Raw genomic sequence first — 15,917 nt, forward strand, 5'->3', positions numbered from 1 at the left:
AAAATTATTTGTTATCTCATAGATATTTATTGTTATTAAGAAGGGAAATGAGTATTTTGGCTATACTGATATGAAGTGATTACTACAAAACTTGCGATAAATAAAATTGATAACATCAAAATATAACATGTTAAATAACTAAAATATTATCTTAAAGGCAAAATGGTCAAGCGGGGAGTCGTTGACTGCTGATTTAGTAAATTCAAATAAGACCAACCCAACTCCATTGGGTTGACAGATGGTGACATCATTAAAAAAATATTGTATGAGCTTTGTAGGATTTAGAATAACACAGTTATTTTATTAGTGTATCTAGCTAATGTTTCTAGAGAATGCTTTGCTTTGTGCAGACAATTTCTACCTCAGTGGAACTTCGACTTACAAGAGATCTGAGCACCGAGAAGCACTTTAAGCATAAATCTTGTTTGACATTCGACAGAAAATTCAAAGGAGTTATTGGATGCTTTCACTAACAGACTTAGTGACGGAAGCTCACCAGTTGTTGTTCCAGCACTGAACACGCCAACATTAATGATACATTAATAAGTGGAGATATAAAAAATAGTTTTCCATAAAAAGTGTATTACAAGCTTGTGGTCACAGCTTCACATGCTCAGCTCTACCATCAACTGTGCTCCTGTTAATTTTCTTCAACTCCTCCATGGTTAGGGCTCATGATAACATCGCATTAATTTTAGATGTATCATTTTGCTTATCTTATTATCGTACTTGAATGGTAACATCATATTAATGTAATTTTAGTAATGAGGAAGAAGTTTTTATAGTAAGATCTGGGCAAACATGGATGAGAAATATTCATTGGAGATAGAGCAATTTTAGATACTGGCGCTATCCTCGAAAGCATTAATCTTGTATGTAGAAGCTCCACTGTATTATCATTGTTCAAACTACTGTACATAGCGTCTGTCATAGCTGTAGTCTGTGTAGTATTCATTGGTAGGGGGTTCATAGCCATACATTCCATAGTTAGGAGAGTGGCTGTTCGAGGTTCCCCCTTGACTGTACATCTCATAGCCTGGAGAGTAGCTATTGTGTGATTGGCTCATACTGTACGCATCATAACCATTTCTACTTGAGTAGCTAGTGTGATCATTGCCATTGACAACATAGACTTCGGGTGGTGCAACAACGACCCTTTCATGGTCCGCTTCATAAGCTAAGTTCTTGGATCCCACGACTACAGCTACAAAAGAAAGTTTGACAGGGTATGTACTAGCTTTATGCAGCTTGGCAGCTCAAGTCAGAATAAGATTGATCAGTCTTCTAGCCCTAGAGTTTATAAAATTTGAAAATTCAATCACGAGCTAACAGTACATAAGTGTAAAATTATATCATCACTTGAAGGCTATACAATTCAGTAACTTGTCTCCAAGACTTACTAGTTGTGATTTTAGGTGTAGGCTTTTTGTATACCGATTTTTTGCTTGATTTCACGTAGCAGCAGCTAACAGCCATGAACAAAACTGTGGCCAGCAATGCACAAGGTACAGCGCACCAGCTGAGAGCGTAACTCCAACCATACGATCTCTGTATCCTTTCTCGAAGATCCTGTTAATAAGTCATTTACAATTCAATTTATCAATTTTAGCTTAGTTGAGTGACAGCGATGCGGACTATGTGAAGATCAGTTCCATATATAAGAGAAGTAACCTAAAGGTGCTGGTCATTAGCTACCGAAGAAGAAAAAGTAAGGACGAACCACAGGCATGTCAAGAGGAAAGTACATATTGTATGGAGATCTGTCGCCATCGGGATCGGTAACCTTGTTGAGTTCCAAGACCTCCGCACCGTGAAAGAGACCCATTCCAAGAACTATTAGTATCACTTGAAGAAAGAAAGAAACCTCGGTAAGCAAAGTCTCGAGGAGTTGGTAATAAACCTAGTTTAATCTCAGAATGTCAACTCAATGGTACCTGTGGAAAGAAAGGATGTGCTTCCTGTCGGAAGTTGGTGTTTGAAATTCACCTTACTAGCTCAAATAGCTATATAAAACAATAGTAGTTCACCTGGCATTGATTTACTATCTATCAAGTTAAATTTGTTAGTCTAAAAATTATGTTTGTAAGATTCCTTTAAGAAAAAAATTCTCAATGGATTATTTGAAATCAAAATTTGGCCTATATTATTATAACTATATACATTTTCTATTCATATTATATTCATAGCAATTTAAATGCCATTTGTATCCGAATCAAATTAAATACATAAAACCTTGTTTATGCCATATTTCATCACATCCAAGAATCGATCTAATTTGCATGACTATTAGCCTTAGTACTTCAAATCATGTAAACTCAAAGGAATTGTCCAGTTACGATAATCAACAGCAAATAAATTTTTCTTTGTTTGCTAGGAGGGAGCCACTTGTTTCGGTCTCTCACAATTTTCACCGAAATACAATGAACTTATTTACTTACTGGCTGTCAGAGAGCATCCTGCCACAAGTTTTGTGCTGTTCTTCCATTGGTAGGTGTTGACATGCTGACAGAGTGTGTACAGATACAAGGTTATTACTATGACTATAAATAGTATAGCCAGCGCCATCATAGCCCAGACAGAAATCAGTAAACCTGTGAATAGGAGCCATTGAGAGAGTGACATACAGAACAAAGCAGCAGAGCATTTTAGATTGTAATAGCGAAATCTTCAATGTATGAAAATAATATCAAAGAATTTCATAAACAGCTGTTGTGAGCTTGATTAAATTTTAAACTTCATGTTGGCACAGGAAGTGATGTCAACAGTTGCACAAAAACTACTCATTCGGTCTCTGTGCACAAATGGTAAAAAGATTCTTGTCAGTTCAATACAACATAATACAATCATTAAATGGTGAAGTCTTTAAAAAATTTTAAAAATATGCACCAGCTTTTGTAAGAAAAAATAATCGGAAACTATTGCTGTACTACCATGCATCTATTTCTTGAAATACACTCAATACCTTAAAAGTTAGTTTTGAGTTCTACTGAAACTTTGGAGAACTTGAGACTTGACATTATGAGCACGTGTGTGGGTGGCTAGCTAGCAATAGATACTAATACGTACAATCATGAGCACATAATAACCCTTTTTGAAATGTAAAACTGACTCACGTTATAGTTTCACTTTACATGTCATAGTTGTATTTATGTTTACTGGGCAAGTTCAATTAATATGAATTTCATTTCCTTAACAAGTAAAACTACATGTTTACAATACCAAGCAGTTTCACTTTCAGTTCTTCATCATTTTTAAAATGAGACTGAATATAAGCACTCTAGTTTTGTATAAAAAATAAATCACATTTTTTAATAATTTTTGACTAGCCAACTACACTGTCCCTAGTGTGTAACTTTACAACTATACAATGACATACAGAGCACCTTACAAAGAGATGGCATGGGATACCAGGCTGTGCAAACATGACACTCTCCCATACGAATGCAGGCCTTTATTGCGATATCTAACAGTTCTATAGCTATCAGTGAGAAAGCAACTCTATAATCTAAAATCTCAGTCTGTAATTACAGCTATGTTTTGCTATCAAGTTTTGCCGAGATGTTTAACCCCTGCTATGCCTGCATCACCAAACTGGTTATTAGAATATTCTGTCATCGGCAGTTTCTATCATTGATAAATTTCTCAGCGTGATTGAAGCCCAAATACAAGTGGAGGAAGGCTTAGATATGTGACAGCTGCTAATGTATTAGGCTAGTGTCCGCCTTTGATGAGTAGGAAGGGCGTCTATCATGCAGCCCTGTATTCACAATAATACGACCAATACAAGGTGAGCCAAAGCAAAATCTGATGTGCCTTTACATTCATACAATTAGGTTTACAGGTCAGTCTATCTGAGGAAAGACAGCAATGTGAAGGACAAAGGGCACAAGAGGCAGCGATGTGAAGGACAAAGGGAACAAGAGGCAGCGGTGTGAAGGACAAAGGGAACGAGAAATGAGGTTTTAACAAAAAAATTTCCAAGGTATGCATGTCTTTGCTCATTACAACTTTCATATGATTTTGATCAAAAATTTGGTTGTTTGTCAGCTAGTGAAATAAGTGGAGACGGACATACACTGTAGAATTGGTATCTGTATGCATCTTATGAAGTTAGCTTACAACTTATTTTCATGCAAATTAAGTAGCCAGGAGGCTTTTTATTAATAACACTTCCACACACAGGCATAAATTAGCAAAGATAATGAGGAACTCCATTATAATTGTCTATTAAACACTTTCAATTAGAAATAGCATAAAAACTAGATAATAATATACTTTGAATTATTTTTTAGTTATATAAGATCGGTCAAATTCATGATTCGCTTAATTCAAAAAGCATTGGTAGATCGCTCTTTACACGGTGAATACACTATTTATGAGCCTGCATGCATCTCTGTGAGACCCATTTCAGCTTTATACACACAAACATGGAAACTGTATTTCTAGCTACGTAAAGGTGTGTCATCCTTTAAGTCTAGGGAATACAACTCCAAAGAACATTGCTAAGATAAATCAACATTTAGCTTTAGCTAAATCAACTTTTTGCTTCAACTTGTGTTGAAGCAATGTAACTTGAAAATAACTTGAAACCCAAACCATTTAAAAGGGTCTTTAAACTGACGTATGTACAGTCAAACCTTCAAACTGCCGTATGTACAGTCAAACCTTCAAACTGACGTATGTACAGTCAAACCTTCAAACGGACGTATGTACAATCAAACCTTCAAACTGACGCATGTACAGTCAAACCTTCAAACTGACGTATATACAGTCAAACCTTTAAACTGACGTATGTACACTCAAATCTTCAAACTGACGTATGTACACTCAAACCTTCAAACTGACGTATGTACAGCCAAACCTTTAAACCGACGTATGTACAGTCAACCCTCTCTTTGAAATCGCATTAATGTACACATTTTCCAGTTTAACCAAGCATTCAACCCGACACTCAAGGTGATTTCTAGCATAAAAGTTCAGCATTTCTTAAATGGATTCAGTTTTGGAAGTGCAAGCGAACAGATCAGTAACAGGTTAAAGCAAAATAATAAAACCTATATAAAGTAAGTTTGCTTAAACTTTGCCTATTTTGAAATAGAATACATTACATCATGTACGTACCTCTATCACTATCACCTACCCCTGAAGGTACGTACCTCTATCACTATCACCTACCCCTGAAATACAGCGATGATAAAAACTTTCTTTATTGATTACTGTCACCATATTATGCTACTAATTGTGTTACATATAAATTAGTTTTTCAATTTAGCATTTTGACAAAACTGTATACTGTACATTGATATTAATATTATTATCGGTACTTCATTTAATTATTGTTTGGGCTGTGACCTGAGTTTCCTTTAGTATACAAAGCAAATCTTGGAAGGCATTAAAGTTTGATGTAGACATGTGACATTATGAATTTTACTTTAACCAGTTTCGTGAAAATAAGAGCTAAGAGTAGATGTGGGATGAATACTTGTCAGATAAACAACAACAACCAGCTTGGCTCATCTCCACAGAAACCACTAAAAGCTAGAGTATGGTGACACATGAGATAGCACCTCAATCGGTACGCTTGTTTTTCTCTCCCGAATCTGATAACAAACCACTAGAAACAAACGGCTAAATGTATGATAAGCTAAGCGCTTTATTAGGAAAGCCAAAGTGAGTAATACATCTATCAAATTTTGTCTCAATAGATTCTATATGAAGAACATGTCATTTTCATGCTCACATATCATTATAGTTGCTAGCTATGTTAACCCCTTCAGTGTTTGCAATAAGCACAATAACTTTGTGAATTTTATAACAATATTTGTAATATTCTGTTACCTTTTCTCGTTTGGTAAGGCTGGTATGTCTCGTCTGATTCAACTGGTCCGGTCATCACGGTCAAGTCCAAGTACAAACATAAAGCAGATGAAGTGGCTTTATTCGTCTGTATCACTGTAAGTTGATGTGTTAACATATTAACATCTGTTTACATGTTAACAAGTTTACATGCTACGATTACGAATAGTGGTTTTATTGCCTTAACCTAGATAATATTATATTTCGCACAGGCATTTTACTAGGCACACACTTTTTTACCTTTTTTACTTTGTGCTTTTTAGCTAGCCTGGGCACAATTACATTGGGCAGTTCTATAAATCTACAATGCTCAAAAATGCTTATATATTCAAGTTGTTTGCTTCCTTGTAAATTGAAGAACAGCGCAAACTTTTGATATTAGATTGCTGCACTGAGACAGAGCAGATGTTCAGTTGCCATGACGTCACGTCATGTATGCAAACAATTATTCTGTTGGCTTTGTCATAATCAACAGTCAGTTGCCCTTCATAAACATTCTCTACACGTCTGTGCTTGTGGGAGTTATCTTCCCTTCAGAGAATTACCTGAAGGGCAGTTTTCACATCGAGAGAAGATTGTAGGTAACTAGTAGATAACTAGTAGATAACTAGTAGGTAACTAATAGGTAACTAATAGGTAACTAGTAGGTAACTAGTAGGTAACTAGTAGGTAACTAGAAGGTTAACTAGAAGGTAACTAGAAGGTAACTAGTAAGTAACTAGTAGGATACTAGTAGGTAACTTAGTCTCTTTATACCTTCTAGCTGATTGTCAGGTAAAACAAATAGATTTACACATTAGTAAGACTGGCCAGAAATTTAACTTAGTGCAATTCGGTAATTACAACAAGTTTTATAGTATTCAGTCCGTCTGCGGTTGTTTACATGTTTAGGAGTCTGATAGTATCTAGGGTTAGATCATATTTAATTCAATTGCTTTTAGCAAACTGACTCGTCACAATTACAGCTGCCATCTTAAATACAACTGGCAGCAGGTGAAATCTTTGAAAATTACTCTGTCTGTTGGTTGAATATTTACTCATAAGAACTGTTTGTTGGGGTATGAATGTCATGAAAGTAGCTTCATCGGAAGAATCAAGTGTTACAAGTCTTAAGGGTCTATGTCTATGTCTATGTCTATGTCTATGTATCAAAGGATGATGCGCAAGTCCAGTTTTTAAAACACTGAACTGTTAAGATAGGAGTTCAAATGACTAAACATCTAATTGACTGTAGCGTTACAACAGCTGATGTCTATAAGCAACCACACAGACCAGTCATTTTATGTTTGTGGTAAAATTTACCACTGTTCTCAATTTATTGCAAATGTTCAGTTTAACTTCAAAAAATGCAACATATGACTAAAAGAAAAATCAGAACAACATAAAAAAAATTTTCTTAACTTTTTGTATCCTAATAAAAAGGGAATTTGCATGAGTTTAAACCTTTACTTCACTAACCAGGCTATAAACACATAACTTTGTTACCAATGCTATAAACACATAACTCTGTTACCCAGGCTATAAACACATAACTCTGTTACCCAGGCTATAAACACTATAAACTCTGATACCCAGGCTATAAACACATAACCCTGTTACCCAGGCTATAAACACATAACTCTGTTACCCAGGCTATAAACACTATATACTCTGTTACCCAGGCTATAAACACATAACTCTGTTACCAAGGCTATATACACATAACTCTGTTACCAAGGCTATAAACACATAACTCTGTTACCAATGCTAGCTAGTAACACTATAAACACATAACTCCGTTACTGATGCTAGCTAGCAATGCTATAAACACATAACTCCGTTACCGATGCTAGCTAGCAATGCTATAAACACATAACTCCGTTACCGATGCTAGCTAGTAATGCAAAAGATATTTAGGCAAAATCAACTCTCAACATTGATTTTAGTATTTCTAAATATTGATGATTGGTATTACTCATCCTCTACACGCTTGCCAGCTACCTCTTACGAAACTGTTTAAATTATTGGATTACTTTGGTTTTCATAAGCAACTGCATTCCTGAGTTACAAAAACAGAAGAGTGGTTATGCTCCGTTAGTTGGAGAGGAATGCATTTCAGCTATTACGCATAAGGTCTTAACATTTATGTCAAACATCAAAAATTCATTAGCTTGGCTTGATGCATATACATGAGCACAGGCTAGATTGCTTTATTGCATTTGAGAGTATAGGACCTTAGTAGTGCATCAGTGATATTGTGGGACTGCATGACTAGCATGTCGGAGTCATGCCCATAGGCCTACCCCATACACCAACATGCAATAGTTGTACTGCGATATACCGAAAAAGTATAAGTTGCTATATAAATACATTCATGAGTGGTATAATGCTGGCGACATAAAGATATGTATGCAACTTTCAATATGCTAATGCTAGACATTGTCGACCCTTTGCTGACTGAACTTAGCAAGGCATGACAATAGTTTATACTAGCGTAACGGAATGTAGAACCTCTTCTACTGATAGCTAGAGATTTCTTTATTTTTACTTATACTGTAATTTAATATAAATATAATACAATATGGTATTTATAGGCCTATAACATGATATATGGTACATGTTCACCTAGAAGAGTGGGCCTAATACTGTATAGGTGAGAATAATATGGCATAATATGACATTGAATTACATACAGTGAACTATAATATAGTGTGATATAAGAATTATAATACAATATTTTATTATGTGTTACTTATTATCTTTTTATCAATATATAAACAAAATAAAAATGTTTTTTGTAATCCATCAATATACGCGTTAATGAACTTATTCAGAAGCTTCTCTGCAGAGGCACACGGAGAGTTGAGCTCACACCATGTACCGTATTCACGAGTGGCTACATCTGCATTAGAGTTTCTCGGATGAAGCTATTTCCTTCAGGATTTTGAAGTGATAAATTAATTTCCTTCATTGCTTTGTAGTCCATGCTTGGAATTTTTTGTTTGATCAAACTTGGCACAGCGACCAACCATTGTTGTGGTGTTGTTCAAATTGGCCACATTAGCTGAATATGTAACAACTACGAATCATTTAGCGAGTGAATTCTGTAAACACAAGAATACTGCCTAATCACACATGGTGTTGACGAAAGGATGAATATTGCTTCTGCTAATAAAAGGCCATAGCGCAGAAGCGCGATACTTCAAACAGTTTCATCGTTTCTGCAACTACATATATTCAGAAATTCACCACCTATCATGGAGCTGGATTCCACAAATTCCTGTTATATTTTCACTCAAGTACTAGATCACCGCTAAATGCCGGTCAACTCTCAACTATATGAAAAAATGAACTTCAAGTGGTACCAAATTGGAACGAATTATTTGCTTCAGTTGAATGTGCGGAGACTACTACTCTACTAACAAAAAAGACCAACATGGCTGCCTTCCTAGTGGTGATCATATGTCTGTTGGTAGAACTTTCGGTTGCGCAAAGCTACACATCAGCTGCCATCTTTTGTACAGATTTAATAAGTCAAAAAGCCTACTCAGTCAGATGATACATTGCTTAGTTTGTCACTGCGTGTGACTTCTGTTGGAGTCACATTTACAATTTCGTGTTGTGTATCGGTAATCAGCCTTGACTCATTTATAAACCTAAAGCTAAGCCTCAAAGGTACATTCCAGATCAACTACACTGCAGCTTAAGCTAATGCATAATGGATTTTAATTTAAATTTTTTGGCAAAATTTAAGGAACTTTTAGAAAAGTGGACAGAATTGAAATTAGGTTATGCAATTCCCTAGTCAGCCCTGCATCCACCTGTAGATGAGCGGGGAATATAATGGCTACAATGTACCTACAAACCTTTTTGGAATATTGTTCATGATTCATTCACAACTACAAAAGGTTGCCATTTCATTACTATTCTACTAGCTGTAGGGTTTTAGTAAAGTTGGAGGAATGCCACTAAGTCTAAGGCACTAAGGCTAAGGCACTGGCTTGTTGAGAGTACAAGTGTAAATCTTTGAGAACAAAAGTATGGTAGTCTTTTGTAACCAGACATGACTGAGGCTAAACCACAGATGCTTCAGATGCTGTTTCAAACCTCCAGCTGTCCTCCTATTTATTAAAAATATTCTAAACACTCATTTATGGTTGACCCTTAGTTTTTAAATCATATTATTTAGAATGAATGGTGTTTCTCCTTTGAAGTTTAACTTTATATTACGTGAGTAGCGAATGGCTGCAAAACCAAGCGTTACCTCATCACCCAAATGTTTTTAGATTTGTTGCGTATGCCTGTAATTTTAGATATAAATAAGGATATTTAAGTTTCAGAGGTTATCTAATGCCTCTCAAGCGCTGACCTCTTCAACTTTTAATGCTCTCACTTTTACAATCATTACTATTATTACTATTATTACTATTACTAACAATATCAATAGTATCACCGTTTAATCTTGAGAATTCTCCTTTACGCACAATTAGCATCTCTACCGATTGCATGCTTCTGCTTGTTGAAAGACAGTGATTTGGTCTGATAGAGGTGAAGTCAGGCCACACACAGCCTGTAACCAGTGCTCATCGAAGAGGGTAAATAAACTATAATGCAGTGTTTGATGAAAACAGAAGTTGAAATTTGAAAAGCTATAAGGTCGATGGCAGTGACCGAGTCTTGGACAATTGACGATTTTGATGACATTCACCTTGACCCCTACATTTATCAATTACTAATCGTATCATGTGAACACATGAGTTAGAGGTCAACTTAAGGTCTGATTGTAAACGTGAAAGTGTTACCTTAGCTTGTGCATTATTGTAGACGCGACATAATGAATAAATTATGGCATTTAAGATAAAGTTATAAACAGCTTTGGCATGCTTAAAAAGTAGATTTTTTTAACCAAAATGTGCAATTAAACAATATCAAAAAAGTAAATTCCTTCGGCTGGTCTTGAACTCGTACCTACATAGTCTATCAGAATGTCTACACCAACCAGTATCGAGACATAAGTTTTATTGCAGGCCATAGACATTGCTACGCTTATTGCTAAAGACCATAGATCAAGACTTAATGTACTGAGTAGTGTGGCTCACTAAGATGTCTGCTTCAGTAGTTGCAGCAGACCTGCTGTGTTGGTGTCTCTAAAGTCCTGTCTAAAACCTATTGCACTACCACTTATAAACGACATTGGCAAATACTACATACTATAATATAAGAGCTTAGCAAGAATATGGTATGGTAGACAAACATGGTGAACAAACAAACAAAGTAATCAATAATGCACAGAGATAGTCTGTCAACATAGCATGTCAAATCATACACCTGTACAATTTAAGATTGCTACATGAAACTTCAAACTGCGATTTGGTTTTGAACTTGATCTGTCCCTGATGAATGCATAACTGCAGCTATCTGTTTCGTAGCATTTTAGTAGTTCACTAAAGGAGCTGTCGCCCACATAGTTTCTAAGAGCTGATCTCTACATGTACTTACCTCCTGTAAGACTTTCATCTTGCCAGCATTCCTGGTAAAGACCTCGATGCCTGCTGTAGCGTGTGAGTCCATCATTTGGTTCAGAAGACCTTCTCGCCACTTCTATTTCTATCCAGTAGTTGGTAGTGACGGAGATGATCAACAGAATAAATGCTATCAGAGCAAATGCTGCTCCAACTGACTGGACTGTCCTTCTCATACCTTTACCTAGTGTAATACACATGCTATAAGTTTTAGTAGATGTCTGTCCTCGTGTACGTAGGTGTCTCCGCTGTTACCTGTTTAGGTAGAGCCTTATGAGTCTTGTATTGAGATAAGAGGTGTGTACACAGGCTATAGAGCAATAAATATCATGCCTTGCCTACTTGAGTGCAGCGGTTTGACTGAAAGGACCTCCCTGCCACGCTGCTCGCTGATTACTATTATGATAAATGTATTTCGTTGCCATGGCGATAAGGTAACCACTACAATTGCTTGTCATTAATTTCCACTGCAACTACTTGTAATGGCTGGTTGAAAGGGATTGGCTTAAAAGGTTGAAGCAGCGCGTGACATCAGCACCATCCTTTTGTTACATCACAATTACATGGTAACCCGCTCTCTATTGTTTTAGATGTTGTTACGGTTCAGTTCGGATGTTGCCTAAAGCAGATTGCCAGTTATTTGTCTCTATCTGAATAAGTGGCAATAAAACAGCATTGCCGACACTTGTGGTTGAATGAGTATCTATGCACCCATAATCTATATCTACTATTTAAACTAGGGAGTGCTAGATGCCTTTAATGTTATGCTAACTAACACATTATATCATGCTATTATTGTAAACAAAGCAACCAACCTTTTTCAGGATCCAAATACGCTAATCGTACTAGAGGTGTTCACAGCTTGTTAGTCAGTCACACACCCTGTTCTCTGAAGCATCAATAACGTAATAGCGCAGAATATATTGACTGTTGTGACATAGTTCTATCGAAAGACGGAATGCCTGGCATTGCCCCGCAACAATAAAGCATTTGAAGCTCATTCTCTAGATGACTATGCATTCTTTTGTAATACTCGTATACACTAGCAGTTTGTAGACACAGGGTATTGTATCATGAGATGTTGTATTGTCCAGCAAATACCTACGACTGTTAAACAGTGAATGTAAGCGACTGCCATTCCAATGTTGAAATTTAAGCGATGTTAGATGTAGGTTGGCATGTCCTCTTTGCATATTTAATATGTATGACTCCTTCATTTCCTGCTAGGACTGGTGCCAAGACACTAGTCATTGCTCCAACCATTTTTATTATAAGTTGGAAGGACGGCAAAATCTTGGCGAGTGATCAGCTAAGACTGAACATCGTATAACAAAAATTGGCAATTGTGTCGCAAATATGGGTGTTGCTGTTATGCAATGCTGCGATACAATGATATCTGTGTCAGGCCTGCTAGTGACTAATAAGGAATCCCTAGGAGATTCCGTTGCAGAAGTACATCTTCCACTTTTTTTGCTGATGCTTTCAAGGATACAATTTAAACATTAAGAATTGTTGTCTCCTGACAAGTGAACTCGTAGCTCTATAACAATTGTGAAGTCCTCCTCTGCAGCTATGTATGTATTCAAATATTATTTACCTACCAGATTTGATTTGAATATTCTAGACAAATAGTATGAACCTCAATGTTCCCTGAGCTCACATGCAACATTTTCACTCATATCTCACAACTTTGATCAAATCTTCATGACACGGATAATGAAAAGTTTAAATAGTTCGATTAGATGTTGATTGGTTCATCATGGTAATGCAGTTGTCGAAGTTAATGACAATCCCTCGCAGTCATTTAAATAGTTTTCATGGCTCGCATGTCACTGGACTAAAATAAAACAATTAAATGGCACGTTTTTGCGCTATGCATGCCAGAAGCACACAATCAAATGATTGACAGATTGAGTAGATTACTCCGACGCAGACGTCGCTTGTAGCCTCGCCTACAAATAAGCACACAAAATATCTTATCACAAAAAAACGCATACACACCTATGCACACACTTTACATTAGCGTCATGTGTTGAGGCTAAACCATTATTTGCTGGCGTTGAATATTAAGTTAGCAAGTGATTCATTAAAAACATTATATTTGATTTTATATGTAAACTATATTGTGATGTGTCGGCCTGAAGTTTCTGAAGGCCATCATAAAATTGCGTAGAATGAAGTGTTCAACTACAGCAACATCCACTAGCTGGCGCTGATAGAGTTAGTTCAGCGCACAAAAACAGACAAAATATTTAGTTTTATGTTAGCAAAAAGGTAAGCAGGTACATATACATGTAGATATATGTATCTACATGTAGATACATGTAGGTATAAATACAAGTTGGTACACATTGAGGTAGGTGCACAGATAAGTAGGCCCATATGTAGGCAGGTATAGATACAGTTAGGTAAATATACATGTAGGTAGGTACATGTAGATACAGGTAAGTACATAGGTAGGATCTTGTTTCTCAATCATGTAAGAGCTGTCTAAAGCCAACAGCTTGTAATATTGGTTTGAACAGCAGGCCTATGTTACATAGGGTCCGTTAATAAACAGTACACATGCATGCACTGACTTCTCTAGGCACTCTCTTACTAGTGTGGCAGATAAAAGTTCATTGACAAAATCACACACAAGTAGGTGCAGCTATAAGCACTTGCAGATGGCTGCCAACAAGTGCTATAGGTAATAGTTTATTCAACTTAACATTTGCACAGCAGATGTCAGTCACAGCCTGTTCTACACATGAACATTGAAAGCTGGTTATTGAAAATGGAATAGGAAATTTAAACAAACACTTTCTGCAGTCATACCATCATATCAGACAATGATAGTAATACAAAAAGGAAACGGAATAGTGTCGAGACTCGCTCACAGGCTAGGGCATATAACGTAAACTTTACTGTGTTACATATTTGACACACGCTACAAAACTATGCAGTCATGGTGCAGTTTTGACCTTTTGTAGTCTGAAGAATACCGGATAAACACTTGAAACTTTCAAGTTATAAAATAATTTTAATTTCAGTTGCTTCTGTTCATGGAACACTCTCTCTGGGACGTAGGCATATGACTCACTTCTGTTCATGGAACACTCTCTCTGGGACGTAGGCATAGAACTCACTTCTGTTCATGGAACACTCTCTCTGGGACGTAGGCATAGGACTCACTTCTGTTCATGGAACACTCTCTCTAGGACGTAGGCATAGGACTCACTTCTGTTCATGGAACACTCTCTCTAGGACGTACGCATAGACTCAATTGGCACAATGTTACTAGTCAATACTTTTATACACGTAAGTTGTTCTAAGAATCATATATTTTGTCTATTGCCTAAACTGCTGCATAATGTTAGTTAGTATATTAATTTAGTGTAGTATAACAAATCTGTCTGTAAAAACATAGGAAAAAGTTTACAATCTTTTTACTTGTATCAATCAGGAGTTGAACCTGTGCCTTCCAATCCAATGTACTCTACCGACTCTCTGTTGCACAGATAGGTACTCTACCGACTTCCTGTCGCACATGTATGTACACTACTGACTTCCTGCTCCACAAGTATGCACTTTATTGAGCAAGCAAGGTCTAAGAAAACTGAGTATCTGGCTAGGTTTGCTATATGTGTTATGAAAAGCTCCTTAACAATGTTATTTTTATTCAAGATGGTTTTGTAGCAATTAACCGCAATTTTGTAGCATTTGTACACTGATCAAATGGATTGGCGACTGGACTGGGCTATATGATTTCTGTTAAAATCTCAGCTTTTTGTAGAGTACCTTTACCAAATGGAGTTCATGAAACACATTTTTAAAGTTCTGTTTCAATATCAGAGGCGAGTTAATGTCTAATGTAAAATGAATTCTTACAGTTCCCACGCAAGTCACTCAGGCCTTGTGAATAGATGACAAAATTTCAACACTCAAACCATAGATTCTGCTTTACAATAAGAAAGTGACTGCAGAAAATATGCTAGCATGAACTTAGTTTTATTTGACAGAGAGAAATACAATTTTAAAAAGAACGTAAATAAAATTTCTTTACAAATTCAAAAATATAATTATACTCACATTTTAATTTGCAAATATGCCATTGAGAGGGCTGTTGAAGAATGGTGAGAATCAGAAGAATCTATCAAAGGCTGAGAACACCTTGCGCATTTCCTTATTTACTGAACTCAAGTCCATAGACTTCCAGAAATCAGATAACATCTACCTTCACACATGCATTGTGGCAAATAATGATAAACCTGAATGTCAAATGTATAGTAGGGTTCATGTTAAGATAAAAGCATATATTTCCAATCACATCATTGCGGTTTGCCTTTATTTAAAAAACCTGTTTAACCAGCCTTAGTCTGACACATGTTATATGATATTAAACATGATATATTATATATTACGTTTGATATTCTATATTACAATATATATAATATATGATATTATATTAGGCTTGCAGGTTGAGATGTATACTAGTACCTGGCAGTCCGGTAGGTGCCGTACGAGATCATCAGATGTAATAATTATATGTACAAATATTCTGCAATGTGAATGGGTGGT

General features: G+C 36.2%; 1 protein-coding gene across 2 annotated transcripts; it reads right to left on the reverse strand.

Moving 5' to 3' along the window:
• Position 1: 1 nt before the first annotated feature.
• LOC137392961 (uncharacterized) lies at positions 2–12,248 on the reverse strand. Of its 2 annotated transcripts, XM_068079333.1 has the most exons (7): positions 12,173–12,248; positions 11,335–11,541; positions 5,839–5,952; positions 2,439–2,591; positions 1,721–1,845; positions 1,401–1,569; positions 2–1,204 (listed from the first exon to the last, which is right to left on the reverse strand). In XM_068079333.1, exons 2-7 carry the CDS (start codon positions 11,531–11,533, stop codon positions 909–911), a joined length of 1,056 nt encoding a protein of 351 aa, XP_067935434.1. In that variant the 5' UTR covers positions 11,534–11,541; positions 12,173–12,248; the 3' UTR covers positions 2–908. The 2 variants fall into 2 exon arrangements, with proteins under 2 accessions (XP_067935434.1, XP_067935433.1); XM_068079332.1 differs by lacking the exon at positions 12,173–12,248 and having other exon boundaries at positions 11,335–11,709.
• Between the last annotated feature and the right edge of the window lie 3,669 nt (positions 12,249–15,917).

Source organism: Watersipora subatra, chromosome 4 (genome assembly GCF_963576615.1).
Source record: "Watersipora subatra chromosome 4, tzWatSuba1.1, whole genome shotgun sequence".
In the NCBI taxonomy this organism is placed as follows: domain Eukaryota; kingdom Metazoa; phylum Bryozoa; class Gymnolaemata; order Cheilostomatida; family Watersiporidae; genus Watersipora; species Watersipora subatra.

Excerpts from the sequence above, each read along its gene's own strand:
- LOC137392961 (XM_068079332.1), bottom strand. The coding sequence starts at position 11,557 with ATGTGTATTACACTAGGTAAAGGTATGAGAAGGACAGTCCAGTCAGTT. Across the intron at positions 5,953-11,334 it reads AGATGAAAGTCTTACAGGAG|TGATACAGACGAATAAAGCC; the intron begins GTAAGTACATGT and ends ATCAACTTACAG. Across the intron at positions 1,205-1,400 it reads TACACCTAAAATCACAACTA|CTGTAGTCGTGGGATCCAAG; the intron begins GTAAGTCTTGGA and ends TTTCTTTTGTAG.